This window comes from Camarhynchus parvulus, chromosome 3 (genome assembly GCF_901933205.1).
Source record: "Camarhynchus parvulus chromosome 3, STF_HiC, whole genome shotgun sequence".
Lineage (NCBI taxonomy): Eukaryota > Metazoa > Chordata > Aves > Passeriformes > Thraupidae > Camarhynchus > Camarhynchus parvulus.
The window spans coordinates 79,517,716-79,541,123 of record NC_044573.1 but is presented as its reverse complement, the minus strand read 5'-3'; the positions used below and the strand labels follow the sequence as shown (position 1 = coordinate 79,541,123).

The 23,408-nt window shown below is 41.1% G+C and overlaps 2 protein-coding genes across 2 annotated transcripts; one reads left to right on the top strand and one right to left on the bottom strand.

The window, feature by feature from the left end:
- Positions 1 to 4,749: 4,749 nt before the first annotated feature.
- Positions 4,750 to 11,103, bottom strand: CMPK2 (cytidine/uridine monophosphate kinase 2). The gene is made up of 6 exons (XM_030944761.1): positions 11,085 to 11,103; positions 9,814 to 10,073; positions 9,372 to 9,486; positions 8,328 to 8,529; positions 6,935 to 7,168; positions 4,750 to 6,025 (listed from the first exon to the last, which is right to left on the bottom strand). Exons 1-6 carry the CDS (start codon positions 11,101 to 11,103, stop codon positions 5,905 to 5,907), a joined length of 951 nt encoding a protein of 316 aa, XP_030800621.1. The 3' UTR covers positions 4,750 to 5,904.
- A 5,620-nt stretch (positions 11,104 to 16,723) lies between these two features.
- On the top strand, positions 16,724 to 21,886 carry RSAD2 (radical S-adenosyl methionine domain containing 2). Its single transcript, XM_030945852.1, has 6 exons — positions 16,724 to 17,054; positions 17,242 to 17,403; positions 17,882 to 18,111; positions 19,255 to 19,404; positions 21,122 to 21,154; positions 21,722 to 21,886. The coding sequence occupies exons 1-6, from the start codon at positions 16,724 to 16,726 to the stop codon at positions 21,884 to 21,886; spliced, it is 1,071 nt and encodes a 356-aa protein (XP_030801712.1).
- Positions 21,887 to 23,408: the final 1,522 nt, after the last annotated feature.

The window sequence follows — 23,408 nt, the reverse complement described above, 5'->3', positions numbered from 1 at the left end:
TAAAGAATCAAACAGTCATGGGATTGTTTAGGTTGGAAAAGCCCTCTAAGATCGTTGAGTCCAACTGTTTACCCAGCACTGCCAAGCCCACCACCAAATACCCCATGTACACAATTTTTAAATACCTCCACCACTTCCCTGAGCAACCTGTTACAAAGCCGGACAAACCTTTCCATTAGGAATTTTTTTCTGATATCAAATCTAAACCTTTCCTTGAACAACTTTAAGGCATTTTCTCTTGTCCTGTTGCTTTAATATCTGGGAGAAAAGACCAACCCCACCTCACTACAACCTCCTCTCTGGTAGATGTAGATAGTGATAAGATATCCACCAAGCCTCCTTTTCTCCAGGCTAAATGCCCCCAGCTCCCTCAACCACTCCCCATGGGATTTGTGGTCCGAATCTTACACCGGCTTTGTTGCTCTTCTTTGGACACCCTCTGGCACCTCAATGCCTTTCTTGTAGTGAGGGTCTCTCGAGCACAGTACTCGAGGTGTGGCACTTCTATCACCAACAAAAGCCTAAGCCCTGGCTCAGAAGACTCACAGTTGTGGGATGTGGTCTGAAACACCTGCAAAAGTTGTGTCTTCTGCCTTCCCAGGCAGGGAAGTGCCTACTTGCTTACAACATCTTCCATTAAATAAAACTGAAAGCCCAAGCAATTCTGCAGCCTGCACTAAGCTTTCACCGGTGCAGCTGGCTCCAGTGAGGGGGAGAGCAGCAGGAAAAGTAAATTACCCTGCTGGGATTCATTCTGTACTTGCCACATGCTTAAAGTGCAGCTTTTCTGTCTGGGTATTTTCATAAGCAATGAGGTTGCAGACATAGCATTTTTCATCATATTTCCCCTGCTTTGGAGTACATGACATGCACTGTCTTTATGGCTGAATAAAAGGTCATGACTGGCCAGCTGGTAACACAAAATGCATTTTTACACTAATGGCAAGGTATTCTAGCTTTTATTTCATAAAATTTCACTGACTGCGTATTTACATAAACCCTACATCTGTTTAGTTAAGTTAAGCCAGAGGGTGATGATCTTTGTCTCTACAAAAGAGCTGATTTAATTTTATTGAACAAAGCTTTCTATTTAAAAGATCAAAGCCAGTGCAGCCCCCTGCAGCAACAACTTAAAAGTTTCTTCAACTATTTGAATTAATGAAATACAGTAACTGGGACTGAACAAGCAGGAAAAAGAAAAAAGGAAAATAAAAATAAAACCTCCTTGGGGGCTTTGTTTATCATGAACTTTGAGAGAGACATTTTTCCTTTCATCAAAGTCCCATTGAGTGTCCTGACTCTCCTGCCTCTGAGAAGGCAGGAATTGATAGCAGAAGCATCATGCACAGTTTTAGACAAAATTTTAGAAGCTGGTAATGCTGTGGGGAAAAGGCACAGTACAGTGAAGAAAATGTGGCAAAGAATTGGCCTCTCTAGCTTCCATGTGCTAGTTCCAGGTCCTAGTGAGGTTCTACTTGATAAAATATCAGTTTGTATATAAAATTGCTGGGTAACTCTACAGAAAATAATGGTAAAAATCATGAGTTTGAAACTGTAGCTGTAGTGCAGATAGATATTTCATGCCTTCTGAGAGAGCCTGCCTATCACCTGCTAGCATCTGACTTTGTGGAAATTGTCTTACAAACTTATTTTTGGGAGCAGAATGGCTAAACACCTGCCTTACATTTCACTCCTGAAGTTTGGTATTCGCTTGCAGGTAGCTTCCTCACCTCCCAGACTGACAGCAGCCCTCACTACTGATACACTGGGTGAGCCCATGGCTATACCTCATGCTATAGCAGGATGGGGTCAAACATGCACCAAAATTCACTCTTTGTGCCTATCCATAGGTTATATCTGGCAGGCAGCCCAGGAACATGGACCAAAAGGAACTGTAGCATGTTTCAACTTAGCCCTCAGTTAGGAGACTGATGAAACTGGCCCCAAAGTCTGTTGTGACTCCAAGGAAACCTTTCCCAGAGGTCTATGTTGCTTCTATGTCTCTTCTACACAATACATCCACATTAACACTTCAGCTTGGATCAGGAGAGTGCTGTGGCAGCTTTCCTCCTGACCACTCCTCCTTAACATGCTTTGCTTCACCTGCTGAAACAGTCCTGGCATCTATCAACTGGACTCCATCCAGATAAAGCTACACAAAAAAATCTGGTGTATGAGTGCACTTATTACACTACAGCTGCTAACATGAGGCCAGTCAATGCGACCAGATTAGAGCTGGTCTAAAATAAATCTCTGAAATACACAGAGGGCACACACTGGTCCCCTGTGCCAGCTCCTCTGTGCTACAGATCATCCCTACTTGTTCCAGGCCACCTGCTAATGTAGACTCAACCCAAAGAGGCTGCGCTGCTGCTTTCTGACCCCCTCACTGTTTAAATGGGTGAATAGTGCCATTTTAGGCACCATATGGTATCCCTGCAGGCCTCCAGCTGCCACTCTGCAGATCAACAGCTCAACCAAATGTCTCGTGTCATATCTGGCAGCCCCACGCAGACATCTCAGATACCTCAGGGAGACTAACTGCTGTGGATGTCTATGTTTAGACAACTGAATACCATTTTATTTTAGCATCTATTCCCCTCTAGACCAAAAAAATTGAAGCAAATGAGATTAAAAATGAGAATGCAGATGCTTGAAATACTATGGTGTGTTTTATGAAATAAAATACACAATATAGAATAAATGAAATAATAAAAATAGTATTTCTTGAAAAATTCATTAAAACTTTTTTTAATAATCTGAAAAGTACACAAAGCTTAATCTGACAACAACAGAAGTATTGTTTTGTCCTTCAAGAAACAGCTGAATTTTACAAATTGCATTTATTGTTCAGTAAGGGCTGAATTCACTGAATTGAACAGAATAATTGCAAAGCTTGAGATTCAGTTTATGTTTGTGTTATTTACTGGCCTAATTCCCCAGATTTGAGGACTGTAGCATCAGAGTCTTTGCAGGACCATATCCTAAAGCTAGCAAATCAATAAATTATTAAATTACTAATAGTAATAGTAATAAATGTAATAATAGTAATAAATGAAACAGGCTTTGGCGTGTTTCCTGCCTTGAGGATGACTGACAGAGAGCAGCCCTTCTCTGTTACTGGCAAACTGCTGGTGTCCAGCATGGGCTGGCTGCAGGTAAGCAGGGATGCTCTCTGGGCTGAACACAGCCAGGACTGCCTGGGTGTGGCTGGTGACCATGGGCCAGCGCTGTGTCATGGCTTAACCTCCCTCACACAGGATGTCTTACACAGCAAGCACCCTCCAAAGCTGCCGAAAAACATTTACATGCCCAGGAACCGACTTCTGAATCTGCATGGAAATACTCGGAGATTACAGGTCTTTCAAACACTTAAACATTAAAATCCTGACCTCTTGTGGCCATCAAACTGTCCAGCAAAATCTTCTGTCATTTCCTAACCCAGGTGATGCTCTTGCTGGGTGCAGGATGGCCATTTGTGTATTCCTGCTCCCAGACCTGCCTGTGTGCCAGGAGTCATTGATAAACCTCACATTTGAACATCTCTGTGGATCCAGAGGAGGCCACCAATGAGATCAGAGGGCTGGAGCACCTCTACTACAAAGGCAGGCTGAGAGCTGGGGCTGTTCAGCCTGGAGAAGTGAATGCTTTGGGGAGACCTTAAAACAGCCTCCAGTATCTAAAAGGGTCTTATAAACAAGAGGGACAGTGACTTTTCACATGAGCAGATAGTGACAGATCAAGGCAAAATAGTTTTAACCTAAAAGAGGGGAGATTTAGATTAGATAATTTGAATAAATTCTTTACTGTGAGACTGTTGAGGCACTGAAACAGGTTGCTTGGATGTGTTCCAGTGCAGATTTAATGGGCCCCTGAGAAACCTGATCTCGTGGGTGGTATCCCAGCCCACAGCAGGGGGTTTAGAAATAGATGATCCTTAAGGTCCCTTCTAACCTAAGCCATTTTTTTTTTAATTCTATGATTTGTCCTAAATGTAAATAAAGTGCAGTCTTTTTAGAAACTGTGGACAAAAATCTGTCAGAAATGCCACAGAAATGGGAAGCATGGGAGTGGTTCTGCACATTAACATCCTGCAGGTGGCACAGGATTCTAACAAGGATTTGAGAAAGGGAATGTTTGTTTTGTCTGCCTTGCTTTGCTGTTCTCCTAGTCTGCATCAGTAGCTTGGGGTTATAGAAAAATTTAGCCTATGAATACATTTTGCATGTGTGCAATTGATAATATCTGATGTAAATTTTTGCAGATATATATTAACTACACCACTTCAAATATGAACCTACACTTCTAAGAACCCAGCATCAAAACCCAGAAAGTCTGGCTTCATGTGCAAGTCTGCATAAGGACAAAGGGCAAGTGGATTTTCTCAGGATGAGTGATCTTTTACCTGCACAAGTTAAGGCTACACAATATTTAGGACAGGCACATATTTGCACCCTGATCATTCACATGCAGTAGTGTCTTCTATATAAGAATTTCCTCTATCCAGAACTGAGAACCTGAATGCTTTATAATTTCTAAAATAATTGGAGCATCTACAAGTATGCATTTTCAGTCTGCACGTATGGCAAATCCAAAGGGTGCTGAAATACAAATAATATACAAAACAAAACAGCATCCATTTCTAGAATTTATAAATTTATAGAATGTATAAATTATATAATATATTAATAACACTCAAAACCATTAAACAGTGCATGAATAAAATGTATTTTTAAAAGTTTTTCTATCACCTTGTATATACAGACTGGAGATAGGAACTATGGTACTGAGTATATTATTATTTAGAAGACAGATTCATTGATAATTGCACTTGCTTAAAACAGGAAAGTAAGTAAAAGTGTTTTAAATCAAATTTACATTTTAAGATATTTTTTTTTCTGGAACTGCGGCTTTATTTCTGACCTCACAAAGGCTTATCCATATGTTTAGTTTTACACTTAGGAGTAACAATAGTTAAACTAATGTACATAAAAATAAGTTTTTGCAGACCTGAAGTCTTGACGTAGCCTGTGTTCACATTCAACCTGTTGAAACATGCACACAAGAAAGAAAAAATGAACTGAAAAGGTACAATCATTCCCATTGCTCAGAATCTCTGAGGTTTTTCATTTCACATTCTCTCAAAAGAATATTAGTTCTCATTAACAATTATTAATAGGATAAAGAAAAAGTTTTGTAAAAAATATTTTAGTGATCATTTATAAGTTTTTAGTTTCGGGTTCTCCTCAGGTCTCTGTTTCTCATTTGCTGGCATTGTCTGGGTTCCCTCTGAAAATAGCTGATATTTCATTTGAATATATAAACAGACTTTGACTTTATTACTTAGAGCCCTTGGTGTTTACTGGCACTCATTTACAACACATTTTCTTTCCAGGATGCCCATCACAGCAACCACTGCACATCCTCTATCCCAAAAAAACCCCTCAACACTGGGCACTGGATTTCCTGTTCCTAAATGTTATAATCATTTTATAGTTTTAGTGCTTATGATATTTCAGCCTCTCCTTGGGCACCTAATGCTCCTGATGCAGTGTAGCAAATTTTGGTACACAATGGATTGGGGAATAGGTTCTCTGGTGAAGAAGATGCAGCATGATAGCATCTCAAAATGTCCTGGTGTCAGAAGCACTCTGAGGCGCTTCATGCATGACGGTAGTGTTTGTTTCTTTACGAAGAATGCTGAATGATGTGAGTAGCATTTTGCCTTATACAGAAAAGTAGAGTAGCAGCCACAAAACAGATAACCTGCACAGATTACTGTTGACAGAATAAAAGCATATTCAGTATTTCTGTGAGACAAAACCAATCACTGTACATTTTCAGGTACCAAAAGAGTAGGGCAATAAAAAGTATTGTTTAAGTGCTACTACACAAAAGTTGCTTTCAAAAAGCACAGTGTTTCTTAATTAGTTGTAGAACAGTCTTGAGAACCTCTTCTTTGGAGGGGCTGGCATCAACCTCTTGGCATGCAGGATTCACCATCCTTCTGTATGACTCTTCAACTCTAAAAACAAAACAAGCGAAATTAAACTTCAAAATGCAGGGATATGAAATGAAATTAGTCATCAGTCTCAGAAGACAGCGCTCACACTGCAAAGACAGAGGATAGAAAATCTAATATGAAGCTAAGAATGAAATCTCCAGCAAAGAGCAATAAACCATTAGGAACTATTGCAATGTAAATCTCAAGCCACATAGTTTCCTTGACATTGATCCCCAGAGCTCCAGCCCTATTAACAAGACATGGCATAACGTATTTCTTTCTTTACAGCTTGTCACTGGATACAGTTTGGTATAGCAGTAGAGTGGACAGTTTGCTTCTAGCACCTGAATTATTTTTTTTCATTTTCTGCTAAGGCATCTCTGAGCTATATGGCATTGCATTGTGTAATTGTGCTCATTGACTGATCTCAGCTTTGACTCACTAGATTACAGAGTTCACATATCATTCAACCCCTTCCTCTGATCAACTAACCAGATGAATAACAGGATAAAATACAGGATGAAAACCTCCTCACTTAGGCTATAAGCATAATGCAGAACCCTCCCACATTGTGTCTTTGAGGGTGTGAAAGGGGATGTGATTATTGTCTATGTTCCCATAATGCCATTCAGGACAGAAGTCACAAGACAAATCAGGGAAGATTCTGGATATTCTCATATTCAAATTGACATAATAAACAGGCAGAAATAACTAAAATCTTACTGCCATGAATATGCAGTAACAGGATTAAAATGTAAAAGATGCTTAAATGCCAGTTTGTTCCCTAGCTAATTCATCCCTCTGCAGGTCCCACTACATGAGCTGTGTGTCCACACAGAGTTTCTATCAAAATTAAGCAATCACAGAATCATAGAATGTTAAGGGGTTGGAATGGGCCTCCAGCCTCTTATTCCCCATTAAAGGAATTACCTTTGGCGAAACAAGCTGTTAGCTTCCAACTCAGCTTCCTCCTTTGTTTTCTCCAGCCCTCGATGCTGAAGTCTCCGGACTCGTTCTTCAGGGTCAACAGTCAGGAGAAGAACAAGATCAGGTTTAAGCAGATCTTCAGGCCACTGATACACCTCATCTTGAGCTGGTGGAAGATCCTGGACTTCCCCACTTGTTTCAGTGGCAATTGCGTAGGCAGCTGTGCTGTGCCAGTATCTGTCGGGAAAACACAAAATGGAGGGAGAGAAATTTTAAAGAAAACATGAATTCTTCAGTAATATAGGAGACAGTTGGCATTATAACAACAAGTCAATAATGATGAGATAGGTGACACCATGGCTTTGAAGGGAAATAAAAATAACAGTTCTGTGCTACCCATTATTTTTTAGCAATGATAATAGTGCACTATTCAGAGTTAATGTGAACTATTAATTAAAACATTATGTAGAGACTGTTTCAGATTCTCCTATCAAAAGAAAGTCTCCTTATATATATTGAGACAGGTCAAAGAAGAGTTATAATATATCTCAAATTCCTTTACTCTGAGTCCCCTTTTTTGTGGTTCCCATCCTACTTAATGCAATAGATTTGGGAGAGAGCATGCACTCTTCACAAACATGTGAATGAACACAGGCATTACTAATGTTACTAATTTCACTTGCATTTAATATTCTTCCTACTACAAGGCACTGTGTTTGATAGATTTCAGTGGACTTGGGGCTGGTTGAAAACAGCACTCACATGCAAATAATGCATGTGTATCTGTGTGTGTTTTGTAGCAGGAGGTTACAGTACACCTACTGAAATAAGCTAGAGGGTTCAAAGTACATCTAGACTTTTTTATGAGCAGTAATATTGTAAGCTGCCTACACTGTTAGTGAAAACCAGAAATAACACAAACAAACTCAAAGAAGTACGAAGTATATCTCTGTGTTTAAATTCACAAAGAGTAAGTCTACCTAACACTCAGTCATTCCAATCCACCCATATCTGAGACACATCTTAGAGACAGCCATGACCAGCAGCCCACAGTCTCCTCTGGTTTGTCACAAAACGCTGGTTTAGCTCAGGATGCACAATCTGTGCCTTCACTATTCCTAACTGAAGATGTAACAATTTTCATGTGTCCTAAAGCTAGTTATGAGTATTACACTGATTGAAGTTCCCTATATTTCTGTTATCACAAGTGTTGCTCTTTAAAAGATATAATATTTATCTCTCTCCCTGCAGAGTGCTTCCAAAAAAACCCTAAACAAACTACAAAAAAACCCCAAAAAAAAACCCCGAAGAAACACAGAGACAACCATTGACTGTTTGCAACACTGAACAACTGTAAGATGGCACAGATATAAGAGGGCTTCTTAAATACACAAACCTGTCTATGATCACAGGTGCCTGAGTGGATGCTTTCGCTATCTCTGAAGCCAGAATGTAGTTGCCCGCAGCATAAAATGCTCTTTTAATGGGTGTTCGCTCATCATCAAATACAGTCCTCCACTGGCTGATGCAGGCGGGTGGGGACCGCAGCAGGATGCCATTCAGGTTGTCCTTAACAGCCTGGGTCACTGTGGTTTTGCCTGCATTTCATTTACAGAAGGAAACATTCATTATATTATTTACCAGATACACCTGAGTTTTAAAAACTCAAAAACGCTCCTGTCTGATCATGTGGAGTACAGGTTCTGACATCTGAATATGTAACTCGAGCATCTTGTCATAAGGTTTCCAGCAGAAAATGATTCTGAATCTGGTTGCAGGAATTATTACTCCTCTTCCTGCTCTCTGGGCCTTCCAGCCCTTCCTTTAGCCAGCTTTCAGTTTTCATTTCCTTAAATGCATCAGGTGCATGGCAATTTCTCTATATATTCATGGCAATTTCCCTATCTATTAATTTATAATATTTTTCTCGGTTGCAATTTATGTGAATGTTGCCATGCTGGTCATCCAGGTCCTTCTTTTTAGAAGGATTTTCAGTTCTCTTTAACTGACAAGTCAGAAAACAAAGTTAGTCAGAAGCAAGTAGTATTTCTCTCTTAGACAAACTGCTGGCAGTTCCCCAGACTACCACTAGTTTAGTTCACTTATTTGAAAACTCTCCAGTAAAAGTATGTTTCATCATCTGCACAAGAAATTTAATTTTCAGTACTCCGCTCTGTATTCTTTCATTTGCATAGGCTAGGAATGAAATCACTGAATGTAAATTAGCATACACTAATCTTTTACAAGTAAGAGAAGACAGATTGGCATTTGTAATTATTAATTCCATATCTGTCACAGGTTTCTGAGATTTTTAAAATTTTATTTTAAAGCCTTATGCCTAATCTATTAGGCATTTATAAGGATTAGGCAGTTATAACATAGCAGTTGCTCCTTTCAACCATTTCTCATCTGTGGTTCTTCAACCACACGTTGCTCTTACCTGTGGCATCCAGCCCCTCAAAAACTATGACGGGAAAAGATCCCTTTTTTTGGTGCTCTGGGCATTTCTCCAGCAGGTCGAGTACTGCTTCAGCCTCTGGGATCCGTTCTGCACACTGCAAGGAGAGATCACAGCATGTGTTGGGTCGGAAGGGACCTTTAGTCCAACCCCCATGCAGTGCACTGGACCATCCTAAACTAGATCAGGTCTCTTAGAGCCCTGTCCAACTTGACCCGGAATGTTTCAAGCGGTGAAACATCCATCACCTCTCCGGGCAACCTATGCCAGTGTTGCACCACTCTCACCGTAAAAAACTTCTTCCTTGCATCTGGTCAGAACGTGCCCTCCCTTCGTTTAAAACGATTACCCCTCGTTCCCCCGGCATCGTCCCTCTCCGCGGCTCCGGAGAGCCAAACGCGGGCTCCGCGCCCGCGGTGCTGACCTGGCGCAGGCGCTGGCGGAGGGCGCCGGCGGAGGTCGGCAGGGCGCGGACCGCGGACCGGGGGCCCGGTGAGCCCGGGGCACAGCGCCCCAGCATCGCCGGGAGCTGAGAGCCGGGAGCTGAAAGCCGGGAGCCGGGGCCAGCGAGCCGGGAGCCGGGAGCAGCGATCCGGACCAGCGGCGCAGCGGAGGGGGCGGGCGGAGGCGGAGGAGGAGCCAGCGGGAAACGAAACTGGCCCGGCCGGCCGGGGAAACGCCGGTCTGCGGGGAGCGGCTGCTCGGAACAAGAAGCAGCTCCTCGGAACGCCCTTCTGCCTTCCCCGCCCCGCGTCGCTGGCAGTGGATTGAACGGGCTCGGTCCCGCGGGGAATGGGTATGTGCGCGGACGGGCGGCGGCAATCACGGGATGTAAGGTCGCAGCAGCAAAGGGTCACATTCCCACGGGCTCTCGTGGCTGAATCCTGGCGGTCTTCCAAAAAAAAAAAAAATTAAAAAATTAGGAGTGCAAAATATGCTCCACTGAGTAGGACTGGCCCAAAATGACAAACAAGTCCTAACCCAAACTGAACTACTTTGTTGAGTTGCAGTGCCCAAGCAACACTGGGCTGTCAGGCATATCAATAACTTGACCCCATTATTTGGTTATTCAGTGCACTGATAACAAGACCAACACACACAAATATTTTTGGGAGTAAACTGGACTTTTAGAAGCCTGTTTTAATTTTCCAAGCAATTTTGCCATGGCCAATTTCAGCTTTCATCAGCTCAGATGTAAGAACCAGAAGCACTGCAAATAGCAATAGCACAGACTTAGTCTTGTGACAGCTGCTATGAATAACATTGCCTAAAATGTAGTTTTTGAGTTTTCAGAAGATATAACCTAAAATGTTGCAGAACCTGCATCTCTTTAGAAAACTTCTCTTTTACAATAGTTGGAGAACTACCACTTAGAGATATCTAAAGTTAAACTTCTGACGTGTTTTTGAACTAATAGACTCTGCAAGAAAATCCTTGGAAACCTGTCTTCCTCTGGTCGTCTCAAAAGCCTGCACAAATATCTTTTACTTTGTGTAACTGCAGGGAGGGGGGGAGCAGCTGGTAGGCAGTACCAGTTGCAAATCATCTGTACTAGTTGGAAACTGCCCATCCCAAAGAAGATGATGGAAGTCTGGGCCAGAGCCACAGCTGGGAACATAGCCTTGGAAGCTCTTCAGTACAGTCCCAGCATCATGTGCCAAAATTCATTTGGTTGTTTTTAAGGCTGTTTCATACCTGAGAACTCCAGCACCATTCCACATCACTCAAACACATGGCTATGGCATCTGGATATGGATACCAGAAGACACGGGGTAAAACATGGTTCTTTGTACAGGAAGACAATAGATAGTTTTAAGACCATAATAATACACACTGATTAAGAGTAGGGGCTCTTCTCAGCCAGTATTTTGTCTGGCAGAATGACATGCTGTACATGCCTTGCTTATTCATGGTCCCTTCTCCTAGTCCTTGTGCTCTTGCAGCCTCCACAGTCACTGAATTAGGAATGCTGAACAGTACATCCTCATCTTTCAGCACCTGTTGTGGACCCTTGCTCATAGAGTTGGCTAAATGTGATACAATCTACCTCCACAAACCCCTGTGGTCTCCAATCCCAGCAATCCTACTGTTGCACAAAAATTTTGTAAGTTTTAAACATACATCTTTATTTCAACATGTGCCCCTTCTAATAATGTTACTGGTTTTGGTGAATAACAGCTCAACATTCAGTTTATTTATTACATACAGGATTTTTTAAAGATCACACAGATTTCTCTTTCAGCTTTTTCATGTCAGAAATGGCAGCCTTTATCCCTTGGTAAGGCAGCTGCTTCATCCTTCATCATGATCAGTTAGAAACAAGTATGACTTCTTTAACTGTAAGGTCCTGCTAAGATGTGGAGACCTGAACTGGACCACTAGTCAGGGTTTGGTTACACTTACCAAAGTTTCACAGACCAGGAGAGTAATGCAATCTACCTTGTTTCTGGGTGACACTAAGCTTTAAGCTGACTTTTTTTCTCTGCTTCCTCCCGCAGAGCCATTGATTTCAGGGGAGAAGCCACAGTGACTAAGATGTCCTTCCTGAGCACAAGCGCCACTGCTGAGCTCAGCATCAGGTACACAAGGTTTCGATTACTCTTTTGGATCTGCACTGCCTCACCTTTATCTATACTGAAACTTACCTGCCACTTTTCTGTTCATTTGTTTGTTTGAGGTCCAACTGACTTGCAGCCAAGTTTCATTTCAAAAGTGCTTGTAAAGCTGGCCATTTCCCTCACCGACCTCTCAGCTTTTTTTTTGTTTTTGTTTTGTTTTGGCCTATTATGTTTGTTTTTTCTCCAACAATACTGTTGCCTTTTCCCTCTCTGCTGAACAAATAGAAAGCGCTTACTTTCATTTTCTCTTTTCCCTTTTCCCATCTCACTGCCTCGATACAACCTAGTTACAACTATTCCTGAACCAAGCTGGTGGTGATTCCATAATTTATAATACGCTTATGAGATCATTCATAATAGGCATGTGATGCCTGTTCTCCTGCCTAATTACTTTAAAGTACCCTCTTTCAGGATTCAAGTAAAAAGATAGGAATAGAGAGTTGTCTTTTTATGCCCAAGATGCTTTATTGTATTTAAAATCAGTGGAGACAGTATGACTTTTTCAGCCCCTCTACAAGGACCTTTATAATTTTGTCCTCTGTATAATACGAAGCAATGTTGAAGAACAAATGTGCATAATTAGCACAAAACACTGCTCAGGAGCATTTTTACATCTTTGAGTGTCCACTGTGTTTACATAGAGCTATAGGGATGAGATACAGAGACAACAAGAGGCCATGTAAATATTAAAAAAATTTTGATCCACACAAAATGGAAAAAGAGAAAACAAAACAAAACAAAACCAAACCATGGAAATTGATTAGCCTGTAACTTAAGAATATATCTAAGTGTACAGTCCTGTAAACAGCTGTCTGATGCACAGGTAGGAAAAACTTAAGTCAAAGGACATAAAATGGGTAGGTACATGGAATAGACATAAATAAAACTACTCTTTTAATGCAAAATAAACTTTAAAGAATATCAGTAAATGGCCCTCCAGTAAAGAAAAATATTTGAGGATAAGACCGTAAGAAGACAGAAGGCAGTATAGTGTCAGGCCAAGAGAGATTCCTCTTCTGCCCATGACAGTGGCCACTGTCAGATGTTTGGGGAAGGTTATGGAAAGGACACAGAAAAATCCTTCTCTCAACATACTTTTGTCAAGAAAGGATCTGATGATCCTTGAGGTCCCTCTCAACCTGGTATTCTATCATTCTAAAAGTCTATGATCTTTTCCTAGACCATAGAAATCATCTTTTTAATACTTCCTGAATGGGAAATCACATCTACACTATTAAGGGCCCATGGTGGACTTCTTTCAAATGTGCCTAATCTGTATCTATATTCATGTTGTGTGTTTCATATGTCTTTCATAACTTAATTGCATGTGGGTTTGAGCTTTCTGTTTGCTAATTTCCCCTTGGATTTTTTCATCCAAAGGAGAGCTTAGTCACTCTAAGTACAAGGTCCTTGACAGATTTGCATTTATAGTGCTGCAGAAGCAATGAGAAAGAGATAGTTTCCAGATGAGACTAGAGCAAGAAGTAATATATTTACCAAATGCTAAAATTGCATCTGCCATTGCATGATTTGCATGAGTTATCTGGTTGTCCTTGGATGGTTTCTGGCCCTCCCAGGTGATGTGATATGACTCTTCTTTTAACCTTTTTTATGTTACTGGTTTGTATCAGTAGTTTGGTTTGCCTAGCAAAATACTGTTTGACTGGAACTGCCAAATGGCCACTCTGGAGAAAGGAATACATTTATTTCAAATATAAAATTACATTAATTCGATAAATATTATATAGGTTTTGCTTTCCTAGCAACTAGGCACAAGAGCATTATCTATGTTTATCCCTTTGGATTCTTCCATGCTAGTTGTGTACTTATTTATTATCTAGTGCACCATTAATAACATTATTCAATAATTTTTGAAAAATTATATTAATCTTTAAAGGGTTTTTAGATACAGATTTGGAATACAGAAACATTTTTATTACTGTGACTCCATCGTGCCACTGTAAGATGGCTTCTGTAGGAAGCTACAGGAAAGAATCATACTTCCTACAAATTTCAAAGAGTATTTATGCTTGCTTTTCTGAGGTTCTTCCCGAAGGCATCAGGACAGAAAATTTCATTACAGTTCTAGCTTTCAATATTTCTTGTAGATTCAAAGCTTGTGCAGCATAAATATGCACATCTGTGTTTTCTTGAAGGCCTTACCATAGAGCCTGTTGCTCTTCCATGCAAAACTGAGCTAAGACAGTTTGGGATGTAAAATGTGAGTGTCCTTCTTGATGCTGCTGGGTCTTGTATATAGGAAGGGGCAACATCCTGGTCTGGGTTTACTTTGAGAGACTTTACAGTAAAGCAGAGAGTGTAATCTGAAAACATACTTAGTTGAGGCAAAAAGTAAAAAGAACTATAATTTCCATTTTTCTAAGAAAGCATTGATAGGATTGCGAAGAACAGGAAGCCTTGAGTATGCTTGGGTGCAAAGTTCTCTGCATGTTTTGTTCCTTGAAATGGAGATCTGTGTTTTCAAAGAAAAACAGTCCAAAAATGCTAATATTTTCGTTTTCTGATTTATTGAGCAATATTTTTCTGACATGTTTTTGGAATGTTTGGGTATCAGATGTAATTCTTGTGTTGAGAGAAATTGGCAATCATCAAGGGTTCTTTACCGACTTTGGAAATTAAGTATTTTGAACCTAATTTTTCTGACCAGCTGAGGTACTAGGCAACAAGCTCAGGGCCAGTCATGAGCCTTCCACCTCAAAGAAGAGAGACTATAATTCCTACACCTGCATTGGCTTAACTTGACATGAACAAGGGATATGAATGAGGACAGAAGGGAATTTGAATTGGGGCCAGAGAAAGTAACACATGAAATAGGCATTCCTACCATGCTACACAAGGGATGTACGGAGTGAGGAAGAAAGAAGGCATATCAGAATTCTCCAAATTAATTGAAACATTGAAGCTACCAATTAGCAACTCCAATGTCAGATTTCAGTTTAAATTTGCATTGTCTTGTCCACCTCCCTTTCCAATCATATTTTCAAGTTTGTGACAACAAACTCTTTATTTATTAGAATAGCCTGCTTTTATCCTTAATCTTGTATCTCACATAAAGCTCAAAGAATTGGAAGAACATATAGTTAACTCCTGCTGGAATAATCTCTGCTGACAGCCTCTCAGACCATTTTGGAAAGCCTCAGAAGTGAGATGTTTCACATCATGCTGCAGCATGTGAGGGGGCATTACTGGAGCCAGACACAGCAAGAAGTTTCTCATCCTGCCCTAGTAGTATGAACCTGTGCCAGCAAGAAACAGCTGATAGAGACAACAATAAAAACCGTTCAAACAATAAAAACTGCTCAAAATGGTTTTTGCTGATCCAGACATTATTCAGCCAGTAGATCACCTCCAGGAAAGTGAAGGAAAGATGACAGGAATTCGACAATAGGCAATGACAAGCCAAATTAACACTTATTCACAAGCAGGTTTTGTTTCCCATGAAAATTGCACAGGATGAAGATAGTTCTACCCCTTTTTCAAAGGGGAAAAAAGGGAAATAAAAAGAAGGGAAGATGAGGGCAAGACTGCTTGGCTACATCAGCAGTTCTGGCTGGGTTGGTCAATGGAAGTGAGGGAAGCTCCATTTTAGGCCATTGACAACATGCGGGTGAAAGGTGTTAAGATTTGAGTATGACTCTGTACCTTGGCAGGTAGTGGCAACATTAAACAGCCCACGCAAGAGTGAGGACAGGCTGAGTGAAGACAAAGTGAGGCTGAAAACTTGTGACAATCCTGTTGGTGTGTCTGAACACACTGGAAGACTGAAGATAGCAACTGGTATTACCATGGAGGAGCTCCTTCTCCAGCAGTACCTGTTGTACCACCAAGGAACTGAGGAATATGGAAACTGGCAGCTTTGTCCTCGTCTCTCCTGGTGTTACCACGAGTGGGCAACCACCAATGTCTCACCTCAGGCTGCCAACTGTTCCTGGTATTAAAGCTAACCATGCGCTCAACTTGGTGCAGCAGCTTTGCTTGAGGAGCATTATTGAGACCAAGAATCAAAGAACCTGCAATTACTTTATTTTCATGTATCTGAAGTCATCAGGCTTCCTCACTTGGGTTGCTCTTCCATGCAAAACTTTTAAACTTACAGGAGCTCTTGAATTCCTGACAAAGGTGCAGTGCAGTTATACAAGCTCAGTTTTCCCCCTGCTACACGAGTTTAACGACAGGAGCCAAAGTCACTGAGACCTCACGCACCAAAAGGGGTCCCAGGTACTAGACCTGCTCAAACCCAGCGGTGCTCCAACCTGCTCCCAGCCCCGGGCAGTCGGCGGGTTCTGCGGTGGCCGTGGCCAAGAAGCGGCTCTGGAGCGTGGGGATTCTGCAGTCACGGCACCGCCTCTCGGTGCCAAGTTTCGCTTCTGGGAGAAGGGAAAACGAAACCGAGCTGTTCCCCGCCGTCCTGCACGGCGGGGCGGGACGGGCGGGGCGGGGAGGCGGTCACCGTACATTTAAGTGCGGAGCGCCGGACGCCTCTCTGCAACCTGCGAGCCGAACCGAGCCGGGTCGGATTGAACTGAACCGAGATTAGCTAACGCCCAAACCAGTCACAACCGTGCTAGCGGGTCGAAACCGCAGCGCATCCCGCTGGTCCGAGCGAGGGTCCGGAAACTGACGACGCAGACCCAAATGTTAATGCCCAGTCCACAGCAGCGCATCTCGCCGGGTCCGGCCGAGCCGAGCCGAGCCATGCAGCTGGTCCTGCTGGCCCGGCTGCTGTCCGTCGGGCGGGCGGTGCTGGCGGCGCTGCGAGGGCGCCTGGGCGCGCTGTGCTGGAGCCTGGCTCCCCTGTCCCTGTCCCTGCCCCTGTCCCTATCCCTCCCCGGCTGGCGGGACTCAGCCCCCCGGCAGCAGCGGGAGCAGGAAGGGGACGACGCGGCCCCGACGCCCACCAGCGTCAATTATCACTTCACCCGGCAGTGCAACTACAAGTGCGGCTTCTGCTTCCACACGGCCAAGACCTCCTTCGTGCTGCCCCTGGAGGAGGCCAAGCGGGGGCTGGCGATGCTCAAGGAAGGAGGTGAGTCCAGAGGAGGTGGGTCGGGAGGGAACCGGGGAAGGGGGACCCCGCGGGACCAAGTGCCGTGGAAAAAGTTATCCCGGGGATGTCCCTTATCCCGCTGCCGTGAGGCATTGATAACATTGAACAGGAGCAGGCGATGGGCAGAAGAGGTTGTTCACAGCGTCTTTCTTTGCTCCTTCTCTAGGAATGGAGAAAATCAATTTCTCGGGAGGAGAACCATTTCTTCAGGACAGAGGCGAATTTGTAGGCAAACTGGTCCAGTTTTGCAAGCAGGAGTTGGAGCTCCCAAGTGTCAGCATTGTCAGCAATGGCAGCCTGATCAGAAAGCAGTGGTTCGAGAAGTACGGTAAGGAGGGAGCACTGGGCACAGCTGCACTGGCAGGGCTGGGGAGCCTCCATGGGGCAGCCTCACCCATGGATGGGCTTGGGGGCAAGTGGGAGATGGTTTCTTAGTGCTTAATTTTTAGTAAATGCAAATCAAATGTAAATACCAGTGAAACAGTGTTATTATCTCCTGTAAAGATATGCATTATAACACAAAAACTTTTTGGTGTAATGGCATAATAAAATGATTATTACAGCATTGTACCAAATGTTTCCATATGTTCCACCTGTTTCCGTAATGCTAGGGACACACACACACACACAGACTATGTGTTTTGATGGTGCTGTTGCTGTGGCTTTTGTGGTTGATGGGATGACTCCACAGAACTGCATTTACATGGCATTACATGACAGATGACAAGAAAGTGAAAGTGACCAGAGTCCTGACAGCTTTTAGCTGATGGACTGGATATTAATCATTTTTTAAAACTTGTTTTCAGGTGAATATTTAGATATTCTGGCAATTTCATGTGATAGTTTTGATGAGGATGTCAACGTTTTAATTGGCCGTCGTCAAGGAAAGAAGAACCATGTGGAAAATCTCCATAAACTGAGGCAGTGGTGCCGAGAGTATGCTGTTGCTTTTAAAATAAATTCAGTCATCAACAGATTTAATGTTGAGGAAGATATGAATGAGCAGATCAAGGCACTGAACCCTGTGCGCTGGAAGGTAAGAAAGTAGTATATACCACATGTTTCCTGTTCAACGAAAAGTAATAATCAAGTCCTGGAGTTGTCTGAACCTCTATTGACCTGAGTCTTACCTCCAGCTCCAGCCTGGGCTGGTGTTAGGAGCCTTCTTGTCAATGTTGCATGGTGCTGAGATAAGTTCTATCGCATTCAGCACTCAAATGGAGCCCAGTAGGTCAAGAATACTTTTTTGGTTGTGTTATGTACAGAAAATTACTGTTTTGGTATGTGTAGATCTAGGTTGTTTTAATATATTAAAATTAGCTTAATAGAAAGCCTTTAATATGTTATGGTGTAGAGAAAATTAGGAAAAATTACTGAACAATGACACATTAAAGTCAATATATTGTTATTAAGATATAAGTGTGTCACTCGTGCGCCAGGGTCGGGGCAGGAACAGGCGAGAGGCAGAGAAGGTAGAAAAGGCAAAGAAGGCTTTATTCAAAAGAATCGTGCAGTTTTTATAGAGCGGTATGATAGATTCTATTCTATTGGCTAGCTAACAGAAACATCTTTCTCACGCACTGTCCCTGAGAGGGACAGAAAAACAAAGTAGAAAAACACCACCTGCAAATTGTTTCTAGTCAACAAGTTCTCACATCTTTCCAGCTCCCTAAAACTTCTCACAAGCCGCTGTGAGAAACGCTTGCCGTTTCTCTCTCTCTGTCCCATGGCATCCACATAAGTGTATATTAATTTTCTCTTACAGAGTATTAGAGATTAGTGTACACATATTATTACTTTTTTACTAGAAATAAGTTTGAAAATGGGTAGATAGAATGTGACATAAATATGGGAGAACATGTGGAGTAATTTCTCATTATTTGCTTCATGGATATTATAGACACAGAATTACTCAGAAAAAAAACAAGGCCCAAAAAACACTGTAAAGCAAAATCTCAGATAGTAAAGAAAATCATAATTTATAACATTTAGAGCTCTGTAATGTTAATTTACAAAAGATAAATCTGCACCATGCCCTTTGTAGAGTATTGAGTTATCCCAAGCTGTGTAATTTTGGCTCCACTGACAGAAAAATTAGACATTGCTACTGAGACCGAAGTCACTTATCCTCAAGGCAAGTGAAAACATAAAGCCTTAACCAGGTTCTTGCTTTGTTTAGGTATTCCAGTGCCTGCTTATCGAAGGGGAGAACAGTGGTGAGGATGCTCTAAGAGAAGCAGAAAAATTTGTTATCAGTGATGAAGAATTTGATCGATTCCTAGATCGCCATAAAGATGTCTCCTGCTTGGTACCTGAATCTAATCAGAAGGTAAAAATTAAACTGTCCCTTTGTAACTTTATTTTTAAATAATGCTAGAATATTTGAAAGGAACGAGAAACTTTCATGGCAATTAATACTTTCCCTGTTAATAGTGGCTTAGAAGAGGTTCAGTACAACTTTATCGGCAACTGCTTTTGTTATGGGGAAGCCAAGATTTTAAATTTTCCTTAAGGTTTTTCATTGACAACAAAGTTATTAGGATGAGGAAAAACCCATTGTTCCAAGTCCTGTGGACACCAATGGGAGTACTCTTCCTGACTTGGGCACAAGATCCTGAAAATTTCAGAGTTAATGTAAACACACTTTATAGTCTAAGTATAGTTTCCTAATAGAGATTGACTGTGATGTCACATTGTGCCAGTGTCACCAACCTACACGAACAAGACAGCATCCCAACCAGCGTTGTATTGGGTACTGAGGAACAGTACCTGACTAAATGCAACTTTATTGCGAGAGGGATTACTTTTGGGTAATCCCTCTCACAATAAAGTTGCATTTTTAACATTTTCTGTCTGAACTCCTTTATATTGCACACTCAGGCTCTTTCATCAGGAGAAGACACCTTGTGCTCCTGCAGAGCCTACCAGTTAACTTGATCAGCTGCTATCCAGCTTACAGTAACCGCAGTAAAGGACTTTGGTGCCTAAGGGTGCAGCTCAGGCCATTTTTTAAATGCCTACAGACCCTAAAGATGAGATGAGGAGAGTTAGAAGATTCAATGTTAGGAAAGTTTATTAACTAAGTGAAGAAGTAGCAAGTTGAACCAAGTTCAGGAATGCATTAAATCTCCCACCTTGTGTTCCTTTTCCTTTCCACAGATAAGGACTCCATTTACAGTTTACTTCTTAATGTATGTAGAGGTTAAGTGAGCAGATTGGGTTGCCTTTGCTATGTAAGACCTAAAAGTGGGGCTGTGCAGTTAGCATTTGAGGCATTTGGTGAGAGGGAGCACTCATCAGAGAAAGGATTAAGATGAGAACCCAGAACTGTTTCTACTTTTTTTTTTTTTTTTTTTTTCATAATAGAAGTCCTACAAAAAAGGCCTCCCATGGTAGGTTTGGTTCCAGAAAACTGTTTCTGATTTCTGGTAAACCTGTCTGAAAGATGAACACCAAATTGATCAGATTTCCTGTTCTATACAGCAGCAAGCCCCAGCTACCCAGAAAATTTTAAGGAGGATTTAGGAGATGCCTACTTAGCTAAGCAAACATTTCTTATTTCAGCTGTTGGCATATTTCTTTGTGGAGACCTGCGAGCTTTTTTACCTTTGACCCAGCAGAATACCTTTGTTTGGTGGGGCTATAATTAAACATTCCAGTCAAAATGGTTATGTCATTTGTTTGGAAAATGGCATAATCATTCCAGCATGCAAAACTTTAAGTTCTTCTGGTGTAGAAGTTAATAGAAAACTTGGATATTATTTAAAATACCTTTGCCCAGCTGAGCACCCACATTTCACTTAGACACTGGAGAGGTAATATTCCAGGAATTACTAATTTATTCAAGCATGAAGTTTTTCTAGTAGTTCTGTCATTTATTTCCATAAATTTCATCCAAGCTCGCTGAAATAGTGGTGATACAGCAACTGTTTCAAAGATTTGTATCAGACCTTGAATGAATAGTTGTTTGTTTTGTCCCTTCTTTTTCAGTGGAATGGAATTTTGATTTGTACATTAATTTAGTTTTTTCTTTTGATCTATTACAGATGAGGGATTCATACCTCATTCTGGATGAATATGTAAGTTTTTTTTGATACATGTTATTTGTATGCTAATATATGTATGTATACAACATTGATAACCAGTTAATGTACTCTGCATTCTATAAAACAATTTTGCCATGTAGTACAAGGAACAGATGTGATTTATGCCCATCAGACATGTTGTGAACTACAATATAGCATGACCTAAGGAGGCATTGCCATCAGCCTGCACACATAATCCTTGCATCACAAATCTTAAGGTGTAGATGTCTAGTTTTGCAGGACATCTTTGCTTTTTTTCTTTAACATAAAAATGCAGAACTTGCCTTGAAAGTTAAGTTTCAGAGTGCCAGCTTAGTTTACAGGTAACTGAAGTGACAGCATTTAATCTTCAAGAATTATGATATTCCTTTGTTCCTGCTAAGATTTGTCACATGTCTAACCATGAGTTTCTGAGCCTTCTGCGGACTAGAGTGAACCTCTTCATGCACTTACATAAGCTTTGGTGGAATTGCAGTGCAACTTGCTTAAGTCTGTAGAAAAATGAAGCTTTTACAAACTGACCTTCTAACATCTTACCATCTTATCTATCTTTTGTTCCAGATGCGTTTTCTAAACTGTAGAAATGGGCGGAAAGAACCTTCCAAGTCCATCCTGGATGTTGGTGTAGAAGCAGCTATAAAATTCAGTGGATTTGATGAGAAGATGTTCCTAAAAAGAGGAGGAAAGTATGTGTGGAGTAAAGCAGATATGAAACTGGACTGGTGACTCAATATACTGAGTTAGGGCAGTGCATTCTGTGAAAATAGGTGTATCTTTACAGGTGAGTGTATACTTGTATCTAATGCTTTTAATTACACCTGGTATTTTACACAGACTAATGTTCAGTATAACTGTACATGTGAATGTGTTACATGCTTTTTAAATGCAGATTATATTGTCTATTACTTTCTTGAGCATGACCAAATACTTTCAGAGCTTTCACGTGAACAGACCTCTGAAATAAACTTTCTAGCCCATTGCACCAAGGACTAGAAGGCAAACTGTTTTTATAGAATACTACATGAGTGCGCATGCCAGATAAGAAGCAAAAAAACATTCCAAACTCTAATTCATTCTAAATAGCTGTAATGATGGAGAAGTCAAAATTCTTATCAGGGAACACATTCTGCCTGTTTCTCAGGGCAAGATGGATTGCAGTTCCTGGGTAGATCACTGGAGGGCCAGTTGGCAGGCCTCCGGAAGCAACTTCTGCTTTTTTCAGGAGTAATAGAGGGTCAGAATCCGGGAATCACTAAGTAATAATGTATTTAAAAGAAAATTAAGGAGAAAAAATTGGCAGTTTGTATTCCTTAAGACTTAATTGTAACAGAATCTTCTCCCTCTCCTCTGTATAAACACATGATATTTGCAAAAATGTTGGGGCATATAATTTTCTGTGAAAACATATTTTTAGTCATAAAAAATATTATATTCATTCATGCTAAAACCTAGAGGTACATCTTACCTAATGATAAACAACATCATATTTCATATTGGTAATGTCCTTCAAATATTTGTTCTAACAAATATGTACAAGGAAACATTGTTTTTATTTGATTAATATCTCAATTTTCCTTTCATCTGCAAATATGGATTTATTATTTTAAACTGTTTTTGAACTGTGGGCATATAGTTCTGATGAATATTCTTTCTTAAACTAATTAATACCATGTAGAACAACCTAACACATATCTTCTGTTGCATACTAGCTTTTTATTTTGCTAAGCTATGGAACTACAAACAACAAAGTTCATATATCAAGCAACTTTGTTTTAAAGGTTGCTTATCTCGGTAACTAATTAGCTTGCTGGTTATAAACCTGCAGACTTTAAATGAAAGTAATTTGGTTTTGTGAGAGCTACCTTTGATTTTAAAAGCAGGTAGCATCAATATAAAATACAAAAATTAAAAGAAAAATCTGCAAACCAGAAAAATAATTAATATACTGCCCTCATTCCTGGTTTTCTGGTAATTGTTGTGGCTTTAAAATTGCAGGTTTTCAAATTTAACTAGTCCCATCCTCCCTCTGTCTGAAGGGCACGGGGATAGGCACTGCACAGAGCAGAAGTGAGATGGCACTAGTCATTCATCCTGTCCCTGAACTCAATGTCTGGACTGTCTCACACATTTAAATATTTGCAGCAGCTGGAAGCCAGCATGCATTAAATATACCACATAGAGAAAATGACACCTTAGTCCATTTTTCTTGGAAATGCTAGTTGATTTTTAAAGAAGTTTTTTGCATTTT